This window comes from Dermacentor albipictus, chromosome 4 (assembly GCF_038994185.2).
Source record: "Dermacentor albipictus isolate Rhodes 1998 colony chromosome 4, USDA_Dalb.pri_finalv2, whole genome shotgun sequence".
Lineage (NCBI taxonomy): Eukaryota > Metazoa > Arthropoda > Arachnida > Ixodida > Ixodidae > Dermacentor > Dermacentor albipictus.
Genome location: NC_091824.1, coordinates 126,314,646 through 126,334,935, shown reverse-complemented (window position 1 = coordinate 126,334,935; position 20,290 = coordinate 126,314,646). Strand labels below are relative to the sequence as shown.

The 20,290-nt window shown below is 46.4% G+C and overlaps 1 protein-coding gene and 1 long non-coding RNA gene across 4 annotated transcripts in view; one reads left to right on the top strand and one right to left on the bottom strand.

Moving 5' to 3' along the window:
• Positions 1 to 20,290, bottom strand: part of LOC135899532 (hemicentin-1-like) — a 237,907-nt gene that overhangs the window by 107,872 nt on the left and 109,745 nt on the right. The window contains exon 1 of one of the 3 annotated variants that reach the window (XM_065428811.2): positions 1,439 to 1,520. The exons of the other annotated variants lie outside the window; for them this stretch is intronic. Coding sequence (XP_065284883.1) covers positions 1,439 to 1,451 — 13 coding nt within the window. The 5' untranslated portion in view covers positions 1,452 to 1,520. Of the gene's footprint in view, positions 1 to 1,438; positions 1,521 to 20,290 lie in introns of those variants that run through there. 3 annotated transcript variants of the gene reach the window in all.
• Positions 1 to 20,290, top strand: part of LOC135899536 (uncharacterized) — a 129,713-nt gene that overhangs the window by 74,806 nt on the left and 34,617 nt on the right. The gene's annotated exons all lie outside the window — the stretch shown is intronic.

Genomic DNA, 20,290 nt, shown 5'->3' with positions numbered 1-20,290 from the left:
TTAATGCATAAAGCTGGGAGGAAAAACGATGAAGAAAGAAAAATTGACATGTTCTCAGAATTTCAGTCGTCGGAATAACCTTCGCCATGTCATAAATCATGCTTCAAAGATTTAAAAATTTGAGAAGAATGATGAATGAGTTAAAAAAACTACATATTTTGTTCGGCTTTGTCAGACGTGAGGCTAGAGGCCTCACATTACTCTGACATTTTCTGGCTTAAATTCGCGATAAAGATACTCTGGGAGACGCAGTTAAGCCCCGACATGCAAGTGTTTATCATTCGCTCCCAGAGAATCAACTGTAGCTTTTCCTCATGAGCAGGTATAACATTTCCCTCAAATGGCCTAGCGGTGTTTGTGAGAAGTGCGTTCAATTGGATTTTAATTTCGAATTTATTCTCATTAAACAAATATACAAGGAAGGAGTAGCCACAAAAAGCTACCGAGATCAGTAGCTTGACAGGGCGGCTGCCCCTTTCCACAGCAGTAACAGCTTACAAACACTTTTCGTACAAATGACTGCTTTTGCACACATGTACACATAGGGATTTCACAGGGGAAGATAAGCATTTTACCAAATACAAAGGAAAGCTTCATACAATAAGTAAAAGAAAATGAATGAAAGAAATACAGCATAACTCACACAATAATTACAAGAAAATGAATTAAATGAATGAAACATAACTCACAAAAACTTATCTCGCCTTGATATTTTTTTGACAACGGTGACACATCCATAAATTTGTTGGAGAAACCATTTAGCAAGGCTGGAAGGGCAAACGTGATTGATTGTTTCACATTGTTGTTTCGAGGAGTAGGTATGTGCCACATATTGGGGAGACGCGTTGTGTGGACGGAAATATTTTCCCTTATATCTGAAATCTCACTGTAAAAATTATCGTTCATTCTTGCAGCTGAGCAGTATGACTGGAGCATACGATAATTATAACATTTTAAGTACACTCGCTAGATTAGTTCTTGTATAATATCAGAAGTTATTGCGTAGACTGTTTCCACTCTTATCATGCGTGGCAGATTATCACCATAAAATTTCACTGACAAAGCCCCCCTACGACAAAATTTGTCACAAAACTGTACAACGTGTGGCGCCACAATTTGTGTACGCTTTAGAACTCCTCTTTTTTCTTTTCTTCGGCGCTTTTCCCACACCAAAGCACAAATTCTTTCTATGCAACCACAAACAATAATACACACAGGGAGAGTGAAATAAAGAGGCAGCATGGTATGAAGCCCAAGTGCTCAAGCCCGAGTGATAGCAGTTTTCATCGCCACCACCAGCAGACATCCGCGCGGCGGGTGACCACAGCGGCTTGCCTGTCTGAGCCATCCAATCCTTTACACTATCATACACTATCACGGCTGCCATTTGCGGTCAACAATGTGTCATTACAAGCAAATGCGAAAGAATAAAACAAACCAAGCACATGCATCCCGACCGTGCAGTAAGTAACACGCCATGCAGTCTCTGTTCCTCGGAGCACCTCGGGGCACTTTGATGAAAGGAAGGAAGCAGCGCGTCCGCCAAGCCTGGCACGTGTCCCACGCTCGCATGGGGGTAGGGGTCTCAATTCGGTGCGATCACCACTCATGACGGGTCTCAATGCGCGGCCTAAGGCACGGCTCGCCTATAGCTGCTTCCACCTTCTCTTCTATGAAAGACGAGAGGGGTCGTAGCAGTGTGATCGCTGCGGGTTGCCGCCCCTCGCACCCCTCCCTCACCTCTGTGCTGCTGCGCCCTTGCCGTGCAAGCTCCGCAGCGACCCCCCTCCCCTCTACTGACATCATGTACGCCGGGCGGTGTCAACGACTGCCTCATCTGGCGTGCGGGGCACGGACATCTCGCAGGAAATGAAACGAGACAGAAGCACAGGAGGGCAGAACAATAGCTGCGGTCCCATATAGCTTCGCGTTCTGAATCTCTATTCCCCCAACACCACTGCCCTCTCACTTTCTCCGCGCGTACACACACACACACACACACACACACACACACACACACACACACGCACACACACATATATATATATATATATATATATATATATATATATATATATATATATATATATATATATATATATATATATATATATATATATATATATATATATATATATATTTCTGTGCATGCCTGTACACTGATTGTGCCTGCGTGCCTGTGTGCCTGTGTGTCGAAGCGTGTGTCGGGCTCGGTTAGCGACTGTCGTCGCAGGGGCATCGGCTTGTTCGGCATTTTTTCCTTGGTTGTTTACCCACCTGCATCCGCTTGATTCAATATGCTTTTTTTTTCTTGACATTCAAGCCGCCTTCATGAGGTCGTCGTTCCCGTTATTAAATGCCACAGCTCGTTAACTGGCAAACATTCTACCCCTGCCTCGTAAAGACCTGAGTGACGCAACAGACCCAGTGTACTGTAAAGCTGCTGGAGAGCTTATCCGCCGTTCGAGAGCTGCCCCGGTACAGTGCTGACGATTTCAAATAACCTCGAACCTTTTTGTTGCAAGTGTCGTCATTGAAACGGGAATCTCGGATGGTAAAGAGTCTCAGCATGAGTCAACGCAGTCTCTTCAATAGAAAACAGGATGAATAGACGAATGCCTCCATATTCCTCAGATTCCCGTTAACCCCCCCCCCCCCCTCCCCTAGTAAACTGCACGAATAAGCCCATATTTTTTCATTCTACCCCTTTCTTACCACGAAAGTGATTTATATTTTGCGTTGTCAGGAATGTCAGTCTCAAATATATGATCTGTTCTGCTTTATCTTTTCTGAATTGTTTTGCTTTGTTTCATGGATGACAAAAACGAACGAAACACAGGCTTCGCGATGACTGGGGATGCTCATGCGTTGAAGTTCGCGGATGGGCCTCGAGCGCATCTTCCTCCGACGTACAAAACGGCGAGCGCATCTTCTGCAGCAGCTGCGCTGAAGTCAGGAACTACTGCGATATTGCTTTTTAAGTTGCGCAATTTATTATCGTTAACGTTCAAAGTTCTGCGGCGTTTGTACCAGGCTGACCATTACTTTAACCAAACCAAGCGCAGTACAGCGGTGACGCTAGTCTTCCTCTTCGCGATGATGTGCCCCATCTGGCGGCAAACTTGCTTACGAGAAGGAAGTGTTGCCAAGGGCGTCACCAGTCAGCGAGCTAGTGTAGCGAGGAAAGAAATCAAGACCGTGTCGCTGAGCGAAGTTTGATAGCTCCCAGGTGTTGATCGGTGCCTAACGCTAGAGCGTCCGTCCTTTGCAGACGCGCATTTCGCGCTATCATCTTGGTCGAAACTCCCAGCTTGTCGTATTGGCCGAGATGAAGACAAAAACAAAAAAAGCTGGGAGCCGCTCACGACGTATAGCCCATCTGCATGCGCCTCGGAGACGTAGGAGCGAACATTCTGGCTCTCGTTAATTCTAATGCAGAGTGGCATTAATTGCGCGTTAATTTTCTTTTGACAGCGCCTCCTTAAGTGGTATTCTGACGGGTTCTAAGACAGCAGCTCCCTCGTGCTTCCTGCACGTCTTTTCCTTTTTGTCGTAATTTTTTTTTAGATGAACATGTCTGGCTCTATTGCTTCTGTCAGGGAATCAAGATGGGCTGACGGTAAGAGAATTAGGCGGGAATTTAGGTTGGCGTAACCTCTGGCTGAAATGCAGAGCGTCAGTCTTCAAGTTCTCACCGCCTTAAAAAGAGAGAGCGTATGTCAGCGTCCCGGCGAACGTCGGAAGTGCTTTAGAAGCAATTGAAATTTCAACCAGTCGCTTCAGTTTCACGTCACCTTGGCATCGAGTAAACAACATTGAAATTATCTCTTACAATTGATCCCTCGTATTCTCATCACGCGTGTTTTAACATGCCGTCTTACACGTCAATTTCGCAGCAGTGGGGTGACCTTCTATAGGTGAAGCAAAACCTGGACGCCCGCCTTCGGTATTTCGAAACCAGCAAATTTCTCCTCCTCCCAGTTTATCTAAGGAGGTTCATATCCTTCCGAACTAGCTCGAGTGAGAGAGAGAGATAAAGTTATGTACTGCAATACAGATTCTACAGGGGTATAAGTATAGGCGCCTACATGCTACTCTGCATAGTGAAAGGGAACAGTCTGGCAGTAGCAGTTTCCGCAACTTCAAGTATTTTACCTGTTTGCTATGTTGCTTCCGTAGCTGCCAATACCATCCTAGCCCGTGCCTGAAATCGGGCACTATAGATTATAAGGTCGTGCATATTTTTTTGTCCACTGTCCTTGGGGCCGTGGAGACAAAGTACCTGTTCCGTTACGTGCATTTATGTAACCAGCTGTTCCACCAAGTTAAAGGAAGAGCTGTAAGAACGAATTGCGACCACCACCTCCGGTCTCCTAGGTGTCCATACCTAACTTTTCTGGACGGAGAAAGGAGGGCGAGAAATTAAAAAGAAGAAAAAGAGGCAGGAGAATATATGATCATGTTATATGTACAAGTGAGATAATGGTGATGTTATTGATGCAAATAGGTTAGATGTTATCAATTGAGTCAATGTTTTGAAGAAATCAAAAATTAAATTTAAAGCTTGATGTTGATTTCTAAAAGCAGCATAAGCCCAAATATGCTTCCTAGATCTAATAACGCTTGTGAAGGAAACCCCATTCTGCTGAAATAACATGTTGATCTATGTTAATCGGGTGTCCGCGCTCAGCTGAGCTTTCATACGGTGTCCCCAGTAGAACTTTGCTGATAACCTGATTTGAATGTAAGATTTGATAACCTGGCCACCAGTGGCCAGGTTATCAAAGGAGGAGTGAACCGGCCTCGGCTGAAGCTCGTGAGGTGTTTAGAGTGACATATAGTCGCACAAAGCAGCGGTAAAAGTCTACTATGTCTAATTTTACAGTGCTAATATTCTTTTAAAGCTTTATGCGGCCAAACGCAATGAGAGATATATTTGCGCTTCCGAAGCTAACAGCCATCTTGTTTTGTATTTAAAGTTGCATGACGATATCAAACCTTTTACACTCTCCTCATACATACCTCATATGTACACGTCTTTCACATTACTTTCGTTGGCTCTTAAAGCACGTGCACAAACTTTTTTTGTACAAGGCAACCATGGGCACTACAAGTCATAGCAATCTCGTCAAAGTGGGATGGGTTCCGAAGGAGACAAAGTGTTCAATAGCAATTTTTTTGCCCTCGCCTAGATATGCGCTTAATTGGGAAAACGTGGCGACCCTTGTATTCTGTTGCGTCTCGGTAGGTTGTGGGCATGTGTGAAAGTTGCAGTTTCCGCAACCTCGGGTGCTTTAATATGCTTACCACATTCCTTGCACAGCTACCAATACCATCCTAGTGGGCCTGGAATTGGGCACCATGATTCCTAAGCTCGCGCAGTCCAATCGACTTGCGTCATGGAGAAATTGTACTTTTTCCCGCTGTCCTTGGGGCCATAGACGCAAACTACCGGTTCCGTTATGAGCACTTCCATAACCTATCTATTCCACCATGTTAAAGGAACTGCTGTAAGAACAGATTGCGACCATTGCCTCTGGTCTCCTCGGAGTCGTTACCTAATTTTTACTGGAAAAGACGTAACAACAAAACCACCAACGCAATAAGGCTATATGGCTGCTAGTTGACTGACCTTTTCGTACTGGCAAAACATAAATTGTCGCGTTAGCAGCGTAACGTCTAAGATCTGAACTTGAAACCTACTATTTTATGGAAGACAATGACGCAACACACACGTCCCCACTTTTACTCTCGCTAGTGGCAACTTCAAAGCCATGTGTGCAAAAGTACGGCGCGTTCTCACGCTGCGAATAAGCAGCGAACTTTTCACCTTAACCCTTATCTCCCATCCCCAGTGTAGGGTAGCAAACCGGAGACCGATATCTGGTTGACCTCCCTGCCTTTCCTCTTTATCTCTTTCTCTTTTTTCATCTTAGCGAAAGCGGATACGTTTTTTTTTTCTCATCCGAACAGCTTGCACCCCTTATTGAGTTGATGACAATGCATCTTATTCGCGGTGCACCCCCGCGTTAAAGATAAGTTGAGGTTAGGAAGATCCCGCGTGCCTTGCCTCCAGATCCATTTGGTGAATCAAGGACGGCACAAGGTCTTCCTGATAGGCCTAGCAACAAATCTGGCCTCACGCATTGCGGCCTTTGTGCCAACGTACAAGCGCAACGCTCACTTCTTATTTAAGCCTCCAAGGCAGAGAGAACTGAGCGTGCAGGCGCAGTCCCAGAATTTAACGCTATATTGAGAGGTCTGGTTGTGCCCTCAGTGATCGAAGTGTGCACCGGCTTCGCATTAATAACGTTGTTTCAGTTCTTATCCGCACTTGTTTTACGCACTGTTTCATCTCGAGTCACTGGGATACCGGTCTACGCGGTTCCCTCGGAAAAAGCGGGGCATTTTTCACGCGGTCAGTGTTTTTCGCCATTGCTTCTTTATCGCTCAGCCCTCCCCCCCCCCCCCCCCTCCTCCCTCCTTTTACCCTCGTAGTCCAAACGACGACGACGACGTCCGCGTGGTGTGCCGGTGACGAATAGCACCTCGTCGAAGCACGAGCGATCTTGGTAGGCGGCGTGTGATGAATCGAGCGACAGGGGCGTTCGGTACCCTTCGCGCTGTGCTCTCTTGTTTTTTACTTCTGCTTACGTGGGACTGCTTTTTATGTACTTCTTTGTGGGTCTTTTACTCCGTTCTTCGTTCCCTTACTCCCAATCTTCCAGTAAGTTTCCGTGACTTCTTTTTTTTTTCTGTTGCTGCATTGCCTGGGGCGAAATTAAACTGGGTCACCAGCGACCTGCGTTGGGTGAGGCCATACTTCACGGCCCCTTTATCGCTGCCTCTGGCTTTCAGCGCTGGGGAACAAGGAAATCTAAAAAAAGAATGTAGGATGGATAGAAGGAAATTCTCGAAAGAGCCAGATAACTGAACTGCCTTTAAAGCGAAGTGTCAACGCCACACTTGATTATGTTCAGAGGGACCGCGAGTAATTCGGAAGTCTTTGCTTCATACTTCCCTCTATCGAGTAGAGCTTCAGGGTGCGAGCCAATTTGATTCTTCATTCTGACGAGGTGCTTGAAGCAAGCTCAGCTGAGATTGTGCTACAAAAAGCATGGGCATGCCCCGGGCGCAGTTCTTCGTCAATGACCCTAAATAATTGCTAAAGAAAGTATGCCTTACTGCCTGAAATTGAACGAGTATGTGTAGGAATTACATGAGAATGTAACGATTTTTGATCATGTGTATAAAATTTTTGAGTATTTAGGTAGAACTTTGCTTATTATTGAATGACCTGCTGTCGTAACCCGTAGTAGTTACTTCTTGGTTTTTATTTTTACCGTAGTGGCTATGCCGTTGCACTCCTGGCGTACTATAACGTAAAGCTATTCCAAACTTTTCCAATTCTGCAATCAGCCCTCGGTGGTTGGTCAAAATATGTACGGGGCAACACCACTTCGCCTCTCTGCCTCATGGCGTCACGAAAACTACGAAAAGGCCCAATCTGATATGTGCACACCGGTGATGTATGATTAGACCGAACGAAAAAAAAAAATGATTTCTGATTCAGCGTCTTTTAAGCCATTAGCAAAAAAAGCGTAGTTTCACCAGTTGCTATTCATCAAACGTTTGCAGTCTGCGCCCACTTCGCCTCTCTATCACGCGACGTTACAAAACCGCGATAACTCACCGAGTCAAAGTAACGTACACGCGTCAAATACGCATTAATATGCTGAAACATACCTGAATCTTTTTTTTTTGTATAGCCGGAGACTGCCCCGTTCCGAAAGGAACAGAAGATGGCTGCCTGCCTATTGCTCCGACACTGGCTACTCGGAGCTGCCCAGAAGCACGGATTTATTTGCGCAAAATTAGAAAAGAAATGCGTGGCAGTGTAACGTTATCGAGACCCGTTGGCACGTATACGGCATCGCTCTGCCGACCCTTCTTGGCTGAGGATTTGTTTTAGCGGCATTTTTAAACTTCGATTGCAGGCCACCGCGATTTTCGATCAGCCACCGCAAGCTAAGTAAAGGGAAGCGGACCAACCGCAGACGCCGGCACCACCCTCCTCATCCGGTTATCTACTTTCACTGCGCTCCGCCCCATAGAAACTCTTTCCCCTTGAGTGTAATTCTCACCTCTTGTCAGCCAATTACATAACAAAAGCTGATCTATGTAGGCAATGGTATTCGCTTTGAAAGTTAAAAATTAAAGTGAATCCTATAAACGAGAAGCGCGTTTGATTGGGCTTTTTCTTTTTTTCAAGCAATGCTGCGGGTTACCACTTTATGCTTGAGTCTGTGGTTACGTAACTTTGACAAAAATAGGTTGAAATAATCTTGCGCTATAGGGCCTCTGCCCGACGGGTGGGCGGTATGCAATCACGGCCGCGGCGGCGGAATTCCGATAAGGGCGAAATGCAATAAACCATGCTGTACGTAGGTGCACAGTAAAGAATCTCAGGGTTCAAAACTGATCCTAATTCCCCTACTGCGACATGCCTCACAGTTATATCATGATTTTGGCCCGATACATCCCAGACTATAATCAGTTAGTCTTTTTTTTATTTCTTTCGTACCTCTTACGGTGCTTCTGCTCCGCTGAAAACAATTTGTACTATTGTATTTACTTTTAGTGTACCAGCACTTACTTTTTTTTTCACAAGTGAATCAGCAAACCGTCAATTTGTTGACATGATATGGAGTAAACAGGCTAGATAAGGGGACGTATTCTCTGCCGATCACTTTCGGCAATATTATCGCTTTCGCGTGACGTAGTGCTCAACCAGCCAATCAGCTCATTCGGTTTTGCGCAACAAACCAATATGCGCGCACTGAAAGTGAAATCTCCGAAAGCGACTGCCAAGGAATACGCACCTAGATTTCTAATCCACGCATAGCGAGTCCTGTCGTAGCAGGCGCAATATTGACATAACTGTAAAGTCTATACCATTAGCCACAATGGTAGATACGGCGACACAAAATACGTTTACTTATCCGTCCATCCGTTCCATCCACATTCTTCAACTGGAAACCAAACGTGAGCCTAGGATAATTTTTTTGTCGAAAACGGTACACACTTTCTATCATCCACGTGACATTTCTTGTTTGTGCCGTGCTCGTACATGTCGGCCCTCTTTTTCGACCGGTTCGCGCCCCACGCAACGTCGCCGCCGGGAAGGAAGGAGGCCATTTTCGTCACGCCAAGTCGACAACGAGCAAAGTGTCAAAGTACTTTGAAACAATTTACAGCAAGTCCAAAAATAGGAACGAGAGAGTTTCTTTCCGGAGGCCCCAGTGATGGTCGAGGGATGAAAAAAAATATATAATAATAAGGAAAGAGAGGCGGAGAGCACGAAAGAAGCAAGGCTTGTAAAGAGTGAGAAAGAAGATGGGAGTGCCAAGCAGCAAACTAGAGGAGGGTGAAAGATGGGGAGCTGAAAGGGGAAGCAAGCAGGGGGGAAAAAGAGGTACGGACAGAAAACAAATCAGCGCTCGGGCAGCCCTTGGGATGAAGAAAAAAGAGGCCCGGGCCGCTCGTTTATCTGGCCGCCTAGATGGCCCGAGAAGGCATCAATCTCGGAGACCCTCGTGTAGCTCGCGGCGCCTCGCCTCGCTCCGCTGCGAGACCCTTGGCTCGCCCGAGGGTTGAGGGGCGAGGGGGCGAGGCTGAACGGAGGAGGGAGGTGCAGCACTACAGAGCTGCGGCTCATCCTTGGCTCACTGCTCGTGCCCTGCTCTCGGTGCCGTTATACGGCGAACCAGAGCGAACGAATGCTGGATGAAGGCTAGCGCCACGCCAAGTGCAACCCCGAAGTGGATGCATCGCGTGGCACGAGGCAACGCAGACCGCGATACGCGTGCGCGCGTGGTGCCGCTTCCACAACTGGACGGGCCGTGTTCGCGTTTTATTTTGTTTGGGCCAGCCATGAAAGATAGGAGAGAGGGAGGGGGCGTCACTGAATGAATCCTCACGCTGCCCTATACGTCCATTGCCGGACGGATTGAAATGAGACTGGAAGTCGTGGCAACGTATCGGAAAGTAAGGGCGATACATATTTATGTGGTACGATATAACTCCTCGCCAGCCAAGTTAACGGGAGACAGCCGGGTGGTAAGGACGAAGTAGCAGGAAAGGATGAAAAATGAAGCCGCTTCTTTTCTTTTTCTGTTTTTTTTTTTTCAGTGCGTACCTCGAAGAAAATGTCTACAGAACAAAATGTCCCAGCCGCACGAATGTATATGTATGTATTTTTTCTCGTAGGTTTCGTTCCAGCTCTTCTCATTAATATCCATTGTGGTTTCGTTTCTTACCGTGGCTGACTGCTGGAGTAGGCCTGACACAGCGCTAGTAAGAAACTGTTTTTCGTAATGTTTAATTCCACGCCGTGCGCAAGCCGTGGAAACCATTTCTACTCGGCAAGCAAACAGTAGAATAAGACGTGCAATAGGTTATCTTGAGCAGCGCAATATGTAATTCACTTTCATCTTTTTTTGTTGTTGTTTTTTGCATTAAGTGTGTTAGTCTCCCTGCTGTGAAGATTAAAACAATAAACTTGCAGAAATTTCCACTTTTACCAAAGGCTACAAAAGCGCTTGCGCGCAACCTTCCAGATTGCAATACTGCTTAACCATAACTGCTGTGTTCCCATATGTAAATTTAGGAATAAAATAACATTTTATTGTCTCCTTGCCTTGAAGCTCGGTCGGCGCAGAACACACATCGTCTACAAGAAAGAAAGAAAGAATGAAAGAAAGAAAGAAAGAAAGAAAGAAAGAAAGAAAGAAAGAAAGAAAGATCAAGAGTGCTCGTAACTTTAGCGCCAACTCTTCTCTCAGGTTTCTATATAAGAAACACGCCAAAAAGAGGAGAAAATGAAAATTAGAAAAGGGAGGACAAACACGGATGTTAACAGTTTTTCACAGCCGACGCAAACTTCAGGTAAACCGCCAACGCGGATACACCATCATGACATACTCAGTGCTTTCGGCGCACGCACCGAGTTAAACGATTTCATTGCTTCTTCCCCGGCCGGTCGGTCTTCCACCTGCAACTACACAACGGGACAAACTTAATTCGGCTTTTTAAAGCGAGGGCATTACTTGGCTCATTGTGCGGCCCCGTTGTCATCAGAAAGCCATGGCCGAAAAGTCACACACAAATTACGTCATCATCTCAAAAAAAAAAAGAAGAAAGTGGGCACGGCCAGGATTGGAGCCTCTGCCCATTGCCACTGCTACTGCATGGCCGTAGCCGGGCGCGCTAACGACGGCACCACCGCTGCATCACGTCACAGTAGCAACAGGCGACAGTGATGAGTATCATGGAGGCTGTGGCGATTGTTGAGCTCTGCCTGGTGGTCTACTCGCTAGTTGCGGCATGATAGCAGTGGCGCCCCTCTCGGCACTACTGAATCTTCATCGTCCGAAGTGGAATCGCTCGCGTCTACATGATCAGGTGAGACAGCAAAGCGTGGCCAGAGGTGCTAGTTTCCTGCCGACGAAGTACGAAACCATTGCGACACCGTGCGAAGCGAGCTGCTGCAGCGTTCTATCCGCAAGTAAAATTCAGCTGAGGTATCGCAATATGGACGGCGTGTCGTCTTGCGTTGTTGCGAACTCATAAGCAGCAACGTCTCGGAAACGTAACGCAGCAGCACTGAACTCGCAACGTTTCTCCGCAACTCTAAACTCAGCGGAATAACTCAGCAACACGTTAAGCGACAAGTAACGCTCTCGCACTGACACACCATATGAATCGCTTAGGCGCACCCATAGTTTTTTTTTTCTACAAAAGCCTCCCGCGCTTTTGTAAAAAGGCGTCACTCCATACGATGAAATCGTTCCTCCTAGTTGCTGTTACCCTGTATCCCTCGTCTATTATTTCTTTCTTTTCCAACGTGTGTAGGCCCGCGCATCTGTCCGTCCCCTCTGCACGCACCTCCCGACGTCCCCGCAATCTCCGTAACCTCCTCTTTCTCCCCATTCCCGTCCTTCGCCTCCCGTTCCCTTCCTTTCTTCCCCACACCGCCAGCACCCGCGCGTTCCCATTGATTGAGATGGAAATGTCGGCGCTGACCAAAGGCGGCGTGCCGGCGAACGAAGCGCATCCGCGTTCCCGGGAGCCCCACCGCGGTCTGGTCTGCGTTGAAAGCCTAGTCAGATCGGCGTCCCTTATGCAAGGCGTCGAGAAGGCGAAGAAGATGGATGTCTTCGCGTGTAATTCTTGGCAAACAATGGCTCTTTCCATCCTGCGAGAGTGCGCTGTAGCGCGGGCGTGCGGTGTTTGTGGGATTTCTGTTGACTTCTATCTTTTTATATTTATTTGCTTCTTTTTTTGTGCACTGCCATCCAAAGCAAACAGTGTTTTCTCCTTGTTTCTCGTGCAAAAATAGAGAGAGAGGCGCGAAAAAGGAAAGGTGGGGAGGTTAACCAAGGACGTGGCGGGTTGCCTACCCTGCACTCGAGGAGGGAGAAACGGGAAGAATAGGTAAGTAGGAGAGAGAAGAAAAATAATAAAGAGTCAGCGATTCACAGAGTCGGTCGCACAGACAGGTCCACTGTTGCAAGCGCTCGTACACTGCAATAGCCTTAGAGAAGTGCAGAAGGGCTTTTGTGGTATTTCGCAAGCAAGAATACAAAAGCATGGTCCCAGAATCTTTTTCCTCCGAGAGCACTCTATCATCTAAGAGGCTGAGTTTAGCTTGTAGAATGCGTCGTTGAGCGTCAAAGGATGGGAAATGACACAGAGGGTGCTCTAGAGTCTCATCGCACCCGCACAAATTGCACGCCAAACTGTTGGCCATTCCTATTAGGAATCAATAAGAATTTACGAATGCGACGCACAACCACACGTGACACAGTAAAGTTGTTTCGCGGCGGGAGAATCCAGGTGGCAGGCGCAGTCGCGACTTATCTGGTTAACCTCCCTGCCTTTCCTCTTCATTTTCTCTTTCTCTAGGGTCGAGAGAGTGCAAGCGTGAATGGGTAAAACCTGGTGAATCTATTCATAGAAATGTGTTGTGGCGAGCAAGTGATATAACTTACCGCGTAGCATCCGTTCTTGAGAGTGGTATAGGCACCCGCTGATGTTTTTGATCAGACTAGCGAGCAGCTTCATCTGCGCTGTCATTGCCGGCAGTTCCACAGTGGCTTGGGAACCAGTGAAATACAATGTCGTGTCTTTCTCAAGCGTGTGGTGATGCGCGTGCCTTATTTCGTACGCTAGGTGCTCGTCTAACCAATGACGTAGGGCAATATGCACAGTTGGTAGAGCTGCTGTCGAATCGCAGAAAATGGCCCAACGATTTGGTCACTGCTGGATCACGGAATTGAGTGCACCTTGAAGAGCCGCAACTTCTGCTGCTGTCGGCGTGGTATTGAGGGACTATTTAAATTGCAAAGAAACGGCGTCCGATCGTACCACTGCTCCGGAGAGCTTTTGGAATTGGTGGAGCTGTCTGTGTAAATGTGCATGCGGTCAAAATAAGACTCGTATAGGAGAAGCAGCGACAACTGCTTCAGGGGTGGCGCTGACAAGTGTGCCGATGTAGGGCGTTTTGCAGGCTTGAAGCCATATGGTACCGAGTCATGGTGTCTTGTCATAATACCACGGAATGTAGTCTGTGGTCTTCGCAATGGCAAACCGGCTCAATGGTGGAATGGTAACCGGGAAAGATGTCGAATGCGCGCTTTTAGCGTCTCAATGATGATATGAATGGATATTGGATGCTCCCGTGCAAGGACAATTGTTTTAGCTGCAGAAAATTATCTCGGAAGGCCAAGACATGTCCGAAGTGCTTGGGCTTGTACGCTCTGTGGTGCAAAAAGATCAGTGTTGCATGTGCTGTACAAGACTGGAACAGTGTATCGAAAAAATCCGAGAAAACGTGCCGTGTATACCTGTAACCTGTAGTGAACGGATGGTCCCCACGATTTCCCAGCAATGAATTTAAATATATTCGCAATACAAATTAGCTTTTTTCTTTAAGTACAAGACACGGGGACTCCAGGTGAGGTCACGGTCCGCAATAGCACCTAAGAACTTGTGAGTTCTCTTGTACACAATTTACTGGCCCTCTGTGCACACCGGGCAAATTACCTTGATCCTTCGACCTGCCATCTAGGCGAAGTGCGTTCCAGAATGTTCTTTTATAACTATATTTGTTTCACATGCTTGAAATGACCATCATGCGGTTAGCTCCCATAAACAATAAATGAAATATATATAGCACATGTCAAAGCCACAAAAGAGAAACAAAATTATTTGAGCTATATTATTAAATTTCTCCGCTGCAATAGCATAAAAGTCACTCTTATTAACCCAAAAAAGAGGCAACATTGAAAAACAGGTGGAAAAGCTGTCCTAAATGCAATCAAGGACTGAACTTAGCAAGTTTCAAGAAATTTCGCTTACCCACAAGTGTCCGAACACACATGCACACACTCTCTCTCTCTTTCTCACACACATACACACGCAAAAAAAAACAACTTAAAATTTGTGTCGTCACACTGACATTCCAGCGTGGTAGTTACCGCCCGAACTTCGAGAGACGAAGTTTTCATCTTCACTTTCTGTTCTAATAGTGCGCCTAATGCCATGTTACTAACAAAAAAATAGTTTTGAAGGTAGACTTTATCAATCTCAAGTGGTTTAGTGTTTTTCTCGAGCGTCCATTTAACGTTTTATACTTTTTACTCCAATGGTTCCGTATTTCTGAAATGTTTCCAAACGTGACAGCAATCCAGAGATTTATACGAATTGTTCTTGCGTGGCCTGTGGTGAGGTAGCTACGTTGCCTCATATGCTCTGGGAGTGCGGGTCGCTGGGCCCGAAGTTCACCAAGGAAGAGTCGGACGCCCTCCTGCGAAGTCCCGTCTTTGAGGATCAAATCCTGGCCGTCCAGCGCGCTCGCGATCGGGCCGGCAGACTAGATCTGTCAGTCCCGTCGTGGGATTAGCCAGGTACGCGTTTTATCGCGCTTTTGCTGGACCAAATAAAAGTTTATTCACTCACTCACTCAAACGTGACAGCACGCCTCTGCGGGTTTGTGTATATGACAAAGAGCGCAAACAACATGGGAGTGACGCAAATTCATGGTACATGTTTGGGACTGTTTTCGTAACAGACATCAGACAATGATTTTGGTATCTACGCTCATGGTTAGCACATTTGAGTTCTTTCCGTTTGTCTAAAGATGCCAAGAACGGTATGATATAGCCACGTGCTGACGATATTCCGTGTAGCATTCTTGTACGCGGTGCCCATAATTGCTTCCACTTGTTTGCTCCTTTCTTTTTTTCTTTCTTCTTTTAGTCACTGATGCCCGCATTACAAAAGAGTAGAGCGCCGTAAGACAAATCCGCTTTTGTCGCTGCATAAGTGTACGCACAGGCGCGACCACCATGTGCACACATTCTGGTTATTGCATGTTTTACTGAATGATTTATTGTAGATTTATTGTACAGTTTGTCGACGCAGAAACCTCCATTTTGTTTGACCTGATGAGAAAAGGCCTAGCATTCATCTTTCCTCAATGAGGAGATGGATGCAAGGTTACACGCACAATGTGTAGTTGGACAATTTTTTTTTAACTGTCATGTGACATCCCACTGCTATTGACTGCGACGTTAGACTGGTTGTGAATCGGAATGTTAAATGTAACTATATGTTCACCCCTAGAATTCCCATCTGATACTTTCCCTTCAGAAGCCCGCTCTATTCTTTTAATCCAAAGGATCACTGTTCCATCGAGACAAGCGCGCTTTGACCATTTCGTTTGTCTGCTTTCTTTCCCGCAACCTTTCTCCCTCTTCTGAGAATACCGGTAGGGGCGGCCCTTATGCTTCCCGTCATCTGGACCTGGGGTCCAACACCAGAAGACGCAGCGAACTGTCCAAAGCACGCAGCTCCAGTGCCCGCAGTGGTCATTGGCGACCTTTTGTGACTCTGTCCAGGAACGAGTGAGAGGATTTCCAAAGCTACCAATTCTACGGACGGGTAAAACACAGTTACAGGCGGTGGCTCAGGGTCGATAATTCCGCTAAGCCGATAGGTTCACTTCGAAATGCGGAGGGCCTACCCTCTTCTATTTAAGCACGCTTGTATACGCCACCTGGCAAGCCGCACAAAATAAAGAAAACGGAAAAGAAAGAATCAGGTGTTTATACATAAATGAGGGTCGTATTGTGTGAGCCTTAGCATAAGCTTTAATAATAATAATAATAATAATAATAATAATAATAATAATAATAATAATAATAATAATAATAATAATAATAATAATAATAATAATAATAATAATAATAATAATAATAATAATAATAATAATAATAATAAGTATTATTATTATTATTATTATTATTATTATTATTATTATTATTATTATTATTATTATTATTAAAGAAAAAATATAGAAGGATGATTTTTGTGTCTCAAGCATTCGTATTATTTTCGTCCCTGTTTTCGCGTGCTTTCAGTGTCGCACGTGCGCCAATAATTTTGAAAGCGTAGGGACAAGCTTCAACGACAGCGTCGACGCGATCTTCCGGCACGCCCGCGTCGCGAACTTGACGAAAGAAGAAAGAAGAAATGAAGAGAGGACAATGAGGGCCGCACAAAGTATTATGGCGATACGGCGGTGGAGCTCTCGGCCGCGCGCATAATTCTGCGGAACGGTCCATTTTCATTACTCCGCCACTCTGGACGAAAACAGGACGATGCGCGTGCCGCGACTCTCTTCGAGGAGATGAGCAACTGTGGCGGCCCGCTGTTAAGGAAATGGGCGAACATTGGAGAACTAACGGAGAGAGAGAGAGAGAGAGAGAGAGAGAGCGGTTCCGTCTCCAAGCGCCGCAGTCGCAAATCGGAGGGCTCGCCATCGGAGCAGTCGTGTACTATGAAGGGCGGGCACGGCATTTGCAAAAGCGGCTGATCGCATATACCCGAATAGGGAGGAGAAGAAGAAGAAACAGAAAGAGGCGAAGGAGGAAGAAGAAATCCACGCCCTTCGACCGACGCACGGGGAACGTGATGGGTTACAGCAGGGCTGCGAAGGAGCGCTAAAGAACCAAGAGGCAACGGAAAGAAGGAGAGAAGACGTAAAAGGGAAACGTATATACACAGAAAGGCTCAAAATAGCGGCTCTAACGACTTTACGGATCATTAGAGGACGGGGTCCTAGATGCGTCCCGCGCATGCTAATGCCTCCGCGGAACGGACTCGCCATGGCTTCGGCTCCATCTTCGGACACCGGTCTGAGCTCCGAATCTTGTTTTTTTCTCGGTTCGTTCTTTCTGTGTTTGTGCCTAGCTTTTCCTCCTTTTTCTCTGAGGCGGGAATCGTTCATCGAGCTATCGCTCGACGACGGGAACGTGTCTCTCCGCAACTCCGTATCGTGGTTGTACTGGCCGGTGTGACCCGCTCATTTGTCGATCGGAAATCTTTTTTTTCTTTTGTTTTTGCGACTGACCCGAATGGCGAGCGTTCTTTGCTGATTTCGATCGCTGCTTTCATATTCTGGGTCGAAACGCTCAAATCGGCGAGCCGCGTGCATACGAGCGTGACCAGATTAGGAGTGCCCCGTGTTTTGAAAATGCGCGCTGCATGTGTACTCCTTCGGGGGCCGACATTATTAGAGCGTGTATGTTCCGATGCTGTTTCAACATGTGTTGTAGAAAAGTGCTGGCGAGATTATTTTTGTTTATTTGCATTGGCGGTCGTTTTACGAGCCACTTTCGGGATACAAATTTTTATGCGGTCTCTTTTGCGATACATACTTTATTTTGTGGCACGTGATTTAATACGTGATGCACATTTTTATGGGTAGACACTCGAGGATCGGGGTACGAGGCGAGATTATTTTATAGCGTGAGTTCCACCGAATTGAGCTTAGGCCGTCTTAATTGAGGCTAAGTGTTTTTCAATATGGCTTTGTTCCATGCAACTTTGAGATTTAGAATTCAGTTGGCATTATAAGGCTTAAAACAATTCACCAATTCACTAGCTGCTGAGCCCGCTTCCATAAAAAAGATCACTTATAAAGTTTTATAAGTGAGGGTCGAAAACGCCGATATCTCAAAGGCGCTAGATGGACAAGTGATTATAGAAGCATCAAATTTTCTGTCGATTATAATGCGCGTATAAGGTTCCTTTATTGCCGCCATGAGCATTATGGATACTCGTCTATCTAAAAGTGCAGTTTTTGTTGGCCAGTAAACGTTGTAAGGACGCTTTAATGATTCCGCTATTACGTATTACCATGAAGCCTGGATTATCGTGGAGATAAAGTATAAAGCATTGTGGCGTTGATGCATTATGAGAGTCAAATGTTTAGAAAACCGAAAGGAAGAAACGGCGCAACTTTGTGAACTTACATTAAAATTTCCCAGCAGCGTCAGGAACAAAAAATAATCTTACGCATACAGTACCGGCTAAGTCAGAGGTAGCTGGCCTGCACGAAGGCCTTGTAGCTTTGACTTAATTGTGGAGTTAACCTTAAGCCATCCAGCCAGGCCTGTTAAGTTTATGTTTTTGCTACAAGCTGTCGCCATCTGCGGTACGCCAAGGGAAATGTTTTGGGCTCTCTCTTCCCGTACCTTCGCTTCACTCCTATCGTACTGCTGCTAGGCCCAGTGCTCCGTGCCTTGATAGTAGCGCCGCCAATTCTTCCTGCCGGCAATCGTCTGCCGCGTTTTACGGCTAAAGTTTTGTGAAACGTGGAGGCGGACGGACGAACGTATTCAGAGCCAGTAAGAAACTTACATTACAAAAGAAATCGCATGTTTTCCTGCTCTATTCGATCACATGAACCCGGTCAACATGGAGCGAAGTTGTTCGGCAAACAAAATGAAGTAAAAGGGAGAGTCTTTCCCGGCCCACTCAGGTGTCACGATAAACTCATGGCTCGCTTGTTCTCGCTATCACTTTTGTACACCCGGTTCCTATCAAAGCCGAGCCTCCCTGAACGAAACCGATAAGCCTACCGTGGGGCCCCGTAGATCAAAAGCCTCCAACGCGAAAAGGAACACGTTCCCGTCATCACCCAGGCCACGAAAATCCCCAACTTCCCGCTGAGAGAGTGAGAAACGAAGCGAGCAAGCATGAAAAAAAAAAGAAAAGGAAATATAAACGAGAAATTCAGCTCGGTGCGTGTGCCAACGCTTTTACGGATAGTGCAACGGCCTCCTCGCATTGTTCGTTCACTGGCGCCTCCTTGTTGCCGCAACCGATCATAGGTTCCCCCGTCAGCCGCACAGCCTGGCCCCCTTTTTCCTCTCCCGGTTCGCCCGGAGCACCTTTCGCGGGAGCGCAGACTACAATAATCGAACTCGTCACGCCACGACAGCGTAGACCGTTCGGGGGAGAAAAGCGCCTCGGCAATAAAGAGGCCAAGTTTACGCGCGCTACTATTCTCGTCTTCGCCATATACGCGAGAGACCGCCCGCGCCACGCGGTCCCCGTGATCGATAGCAAGGCGAGTTTGTGTGGGCGCGTCTGTGTGTGTGCGCAGCCGTTTAGTGCGAGAACAACGCCGCTTAAGGTGCGATATCGCAGCAAATACTTGCACAGTCTTGCGTCTGATATGGTGTGGAGGTCGAAGCTGCGAGCCAGGTGCGTCCCTCAGGTGACATTTCTTCCTTCTAGCAGTTCTAAGAACAGATAGACACGAAAGCTTCGCTGGTACGGGCTTGTTTCCGAATCTCGACGAAATTAGCCGCCTAAATGTTGCGCAGACATTGTTAGCCGTTGATTTCAAATGTCTCATTTTATAGGTTAGGTTTGTTTGTGTACGTGTGGCTTCTTTTTAAATTGTTTCGAAACGGAAACAGTAAAAGAAGGTCCAAATATGTCCTGACCTGAAGATCCAGCTAGGATTCGACAGTTACCCTGTCATAGGTCTGACACTACAGTATAGAAAGTGCCTCTAATTTGCACATCCACGAATGAACTGTGACATGCTTGAGATGCTTCATAATTTCTTCATTGAAAACTCTTGTCGGGATATGTAAGTGTACTTCGTGAAAATATCAGTTACCCTTTAGTAGCATGGGCAGTAGTAAATTGGAAACGTTTTGTCCAGAAGGGGAGAGGAAAGAAAAGAGACGTCTCCAAGTATGTCCTTAATGTGGCGCTCAAGCTGAAACCATACAATCTGACGATGCCTCCACAATGTATCTTCGCACTCACCTTCAATCTGTAGGGGCAGACTGCAAAGTCACAAATGCTTTCAAGCTGAACCACTCAAGAGTACTTGATCAGATCAGTAGATTTGGCTTGTCAGTTT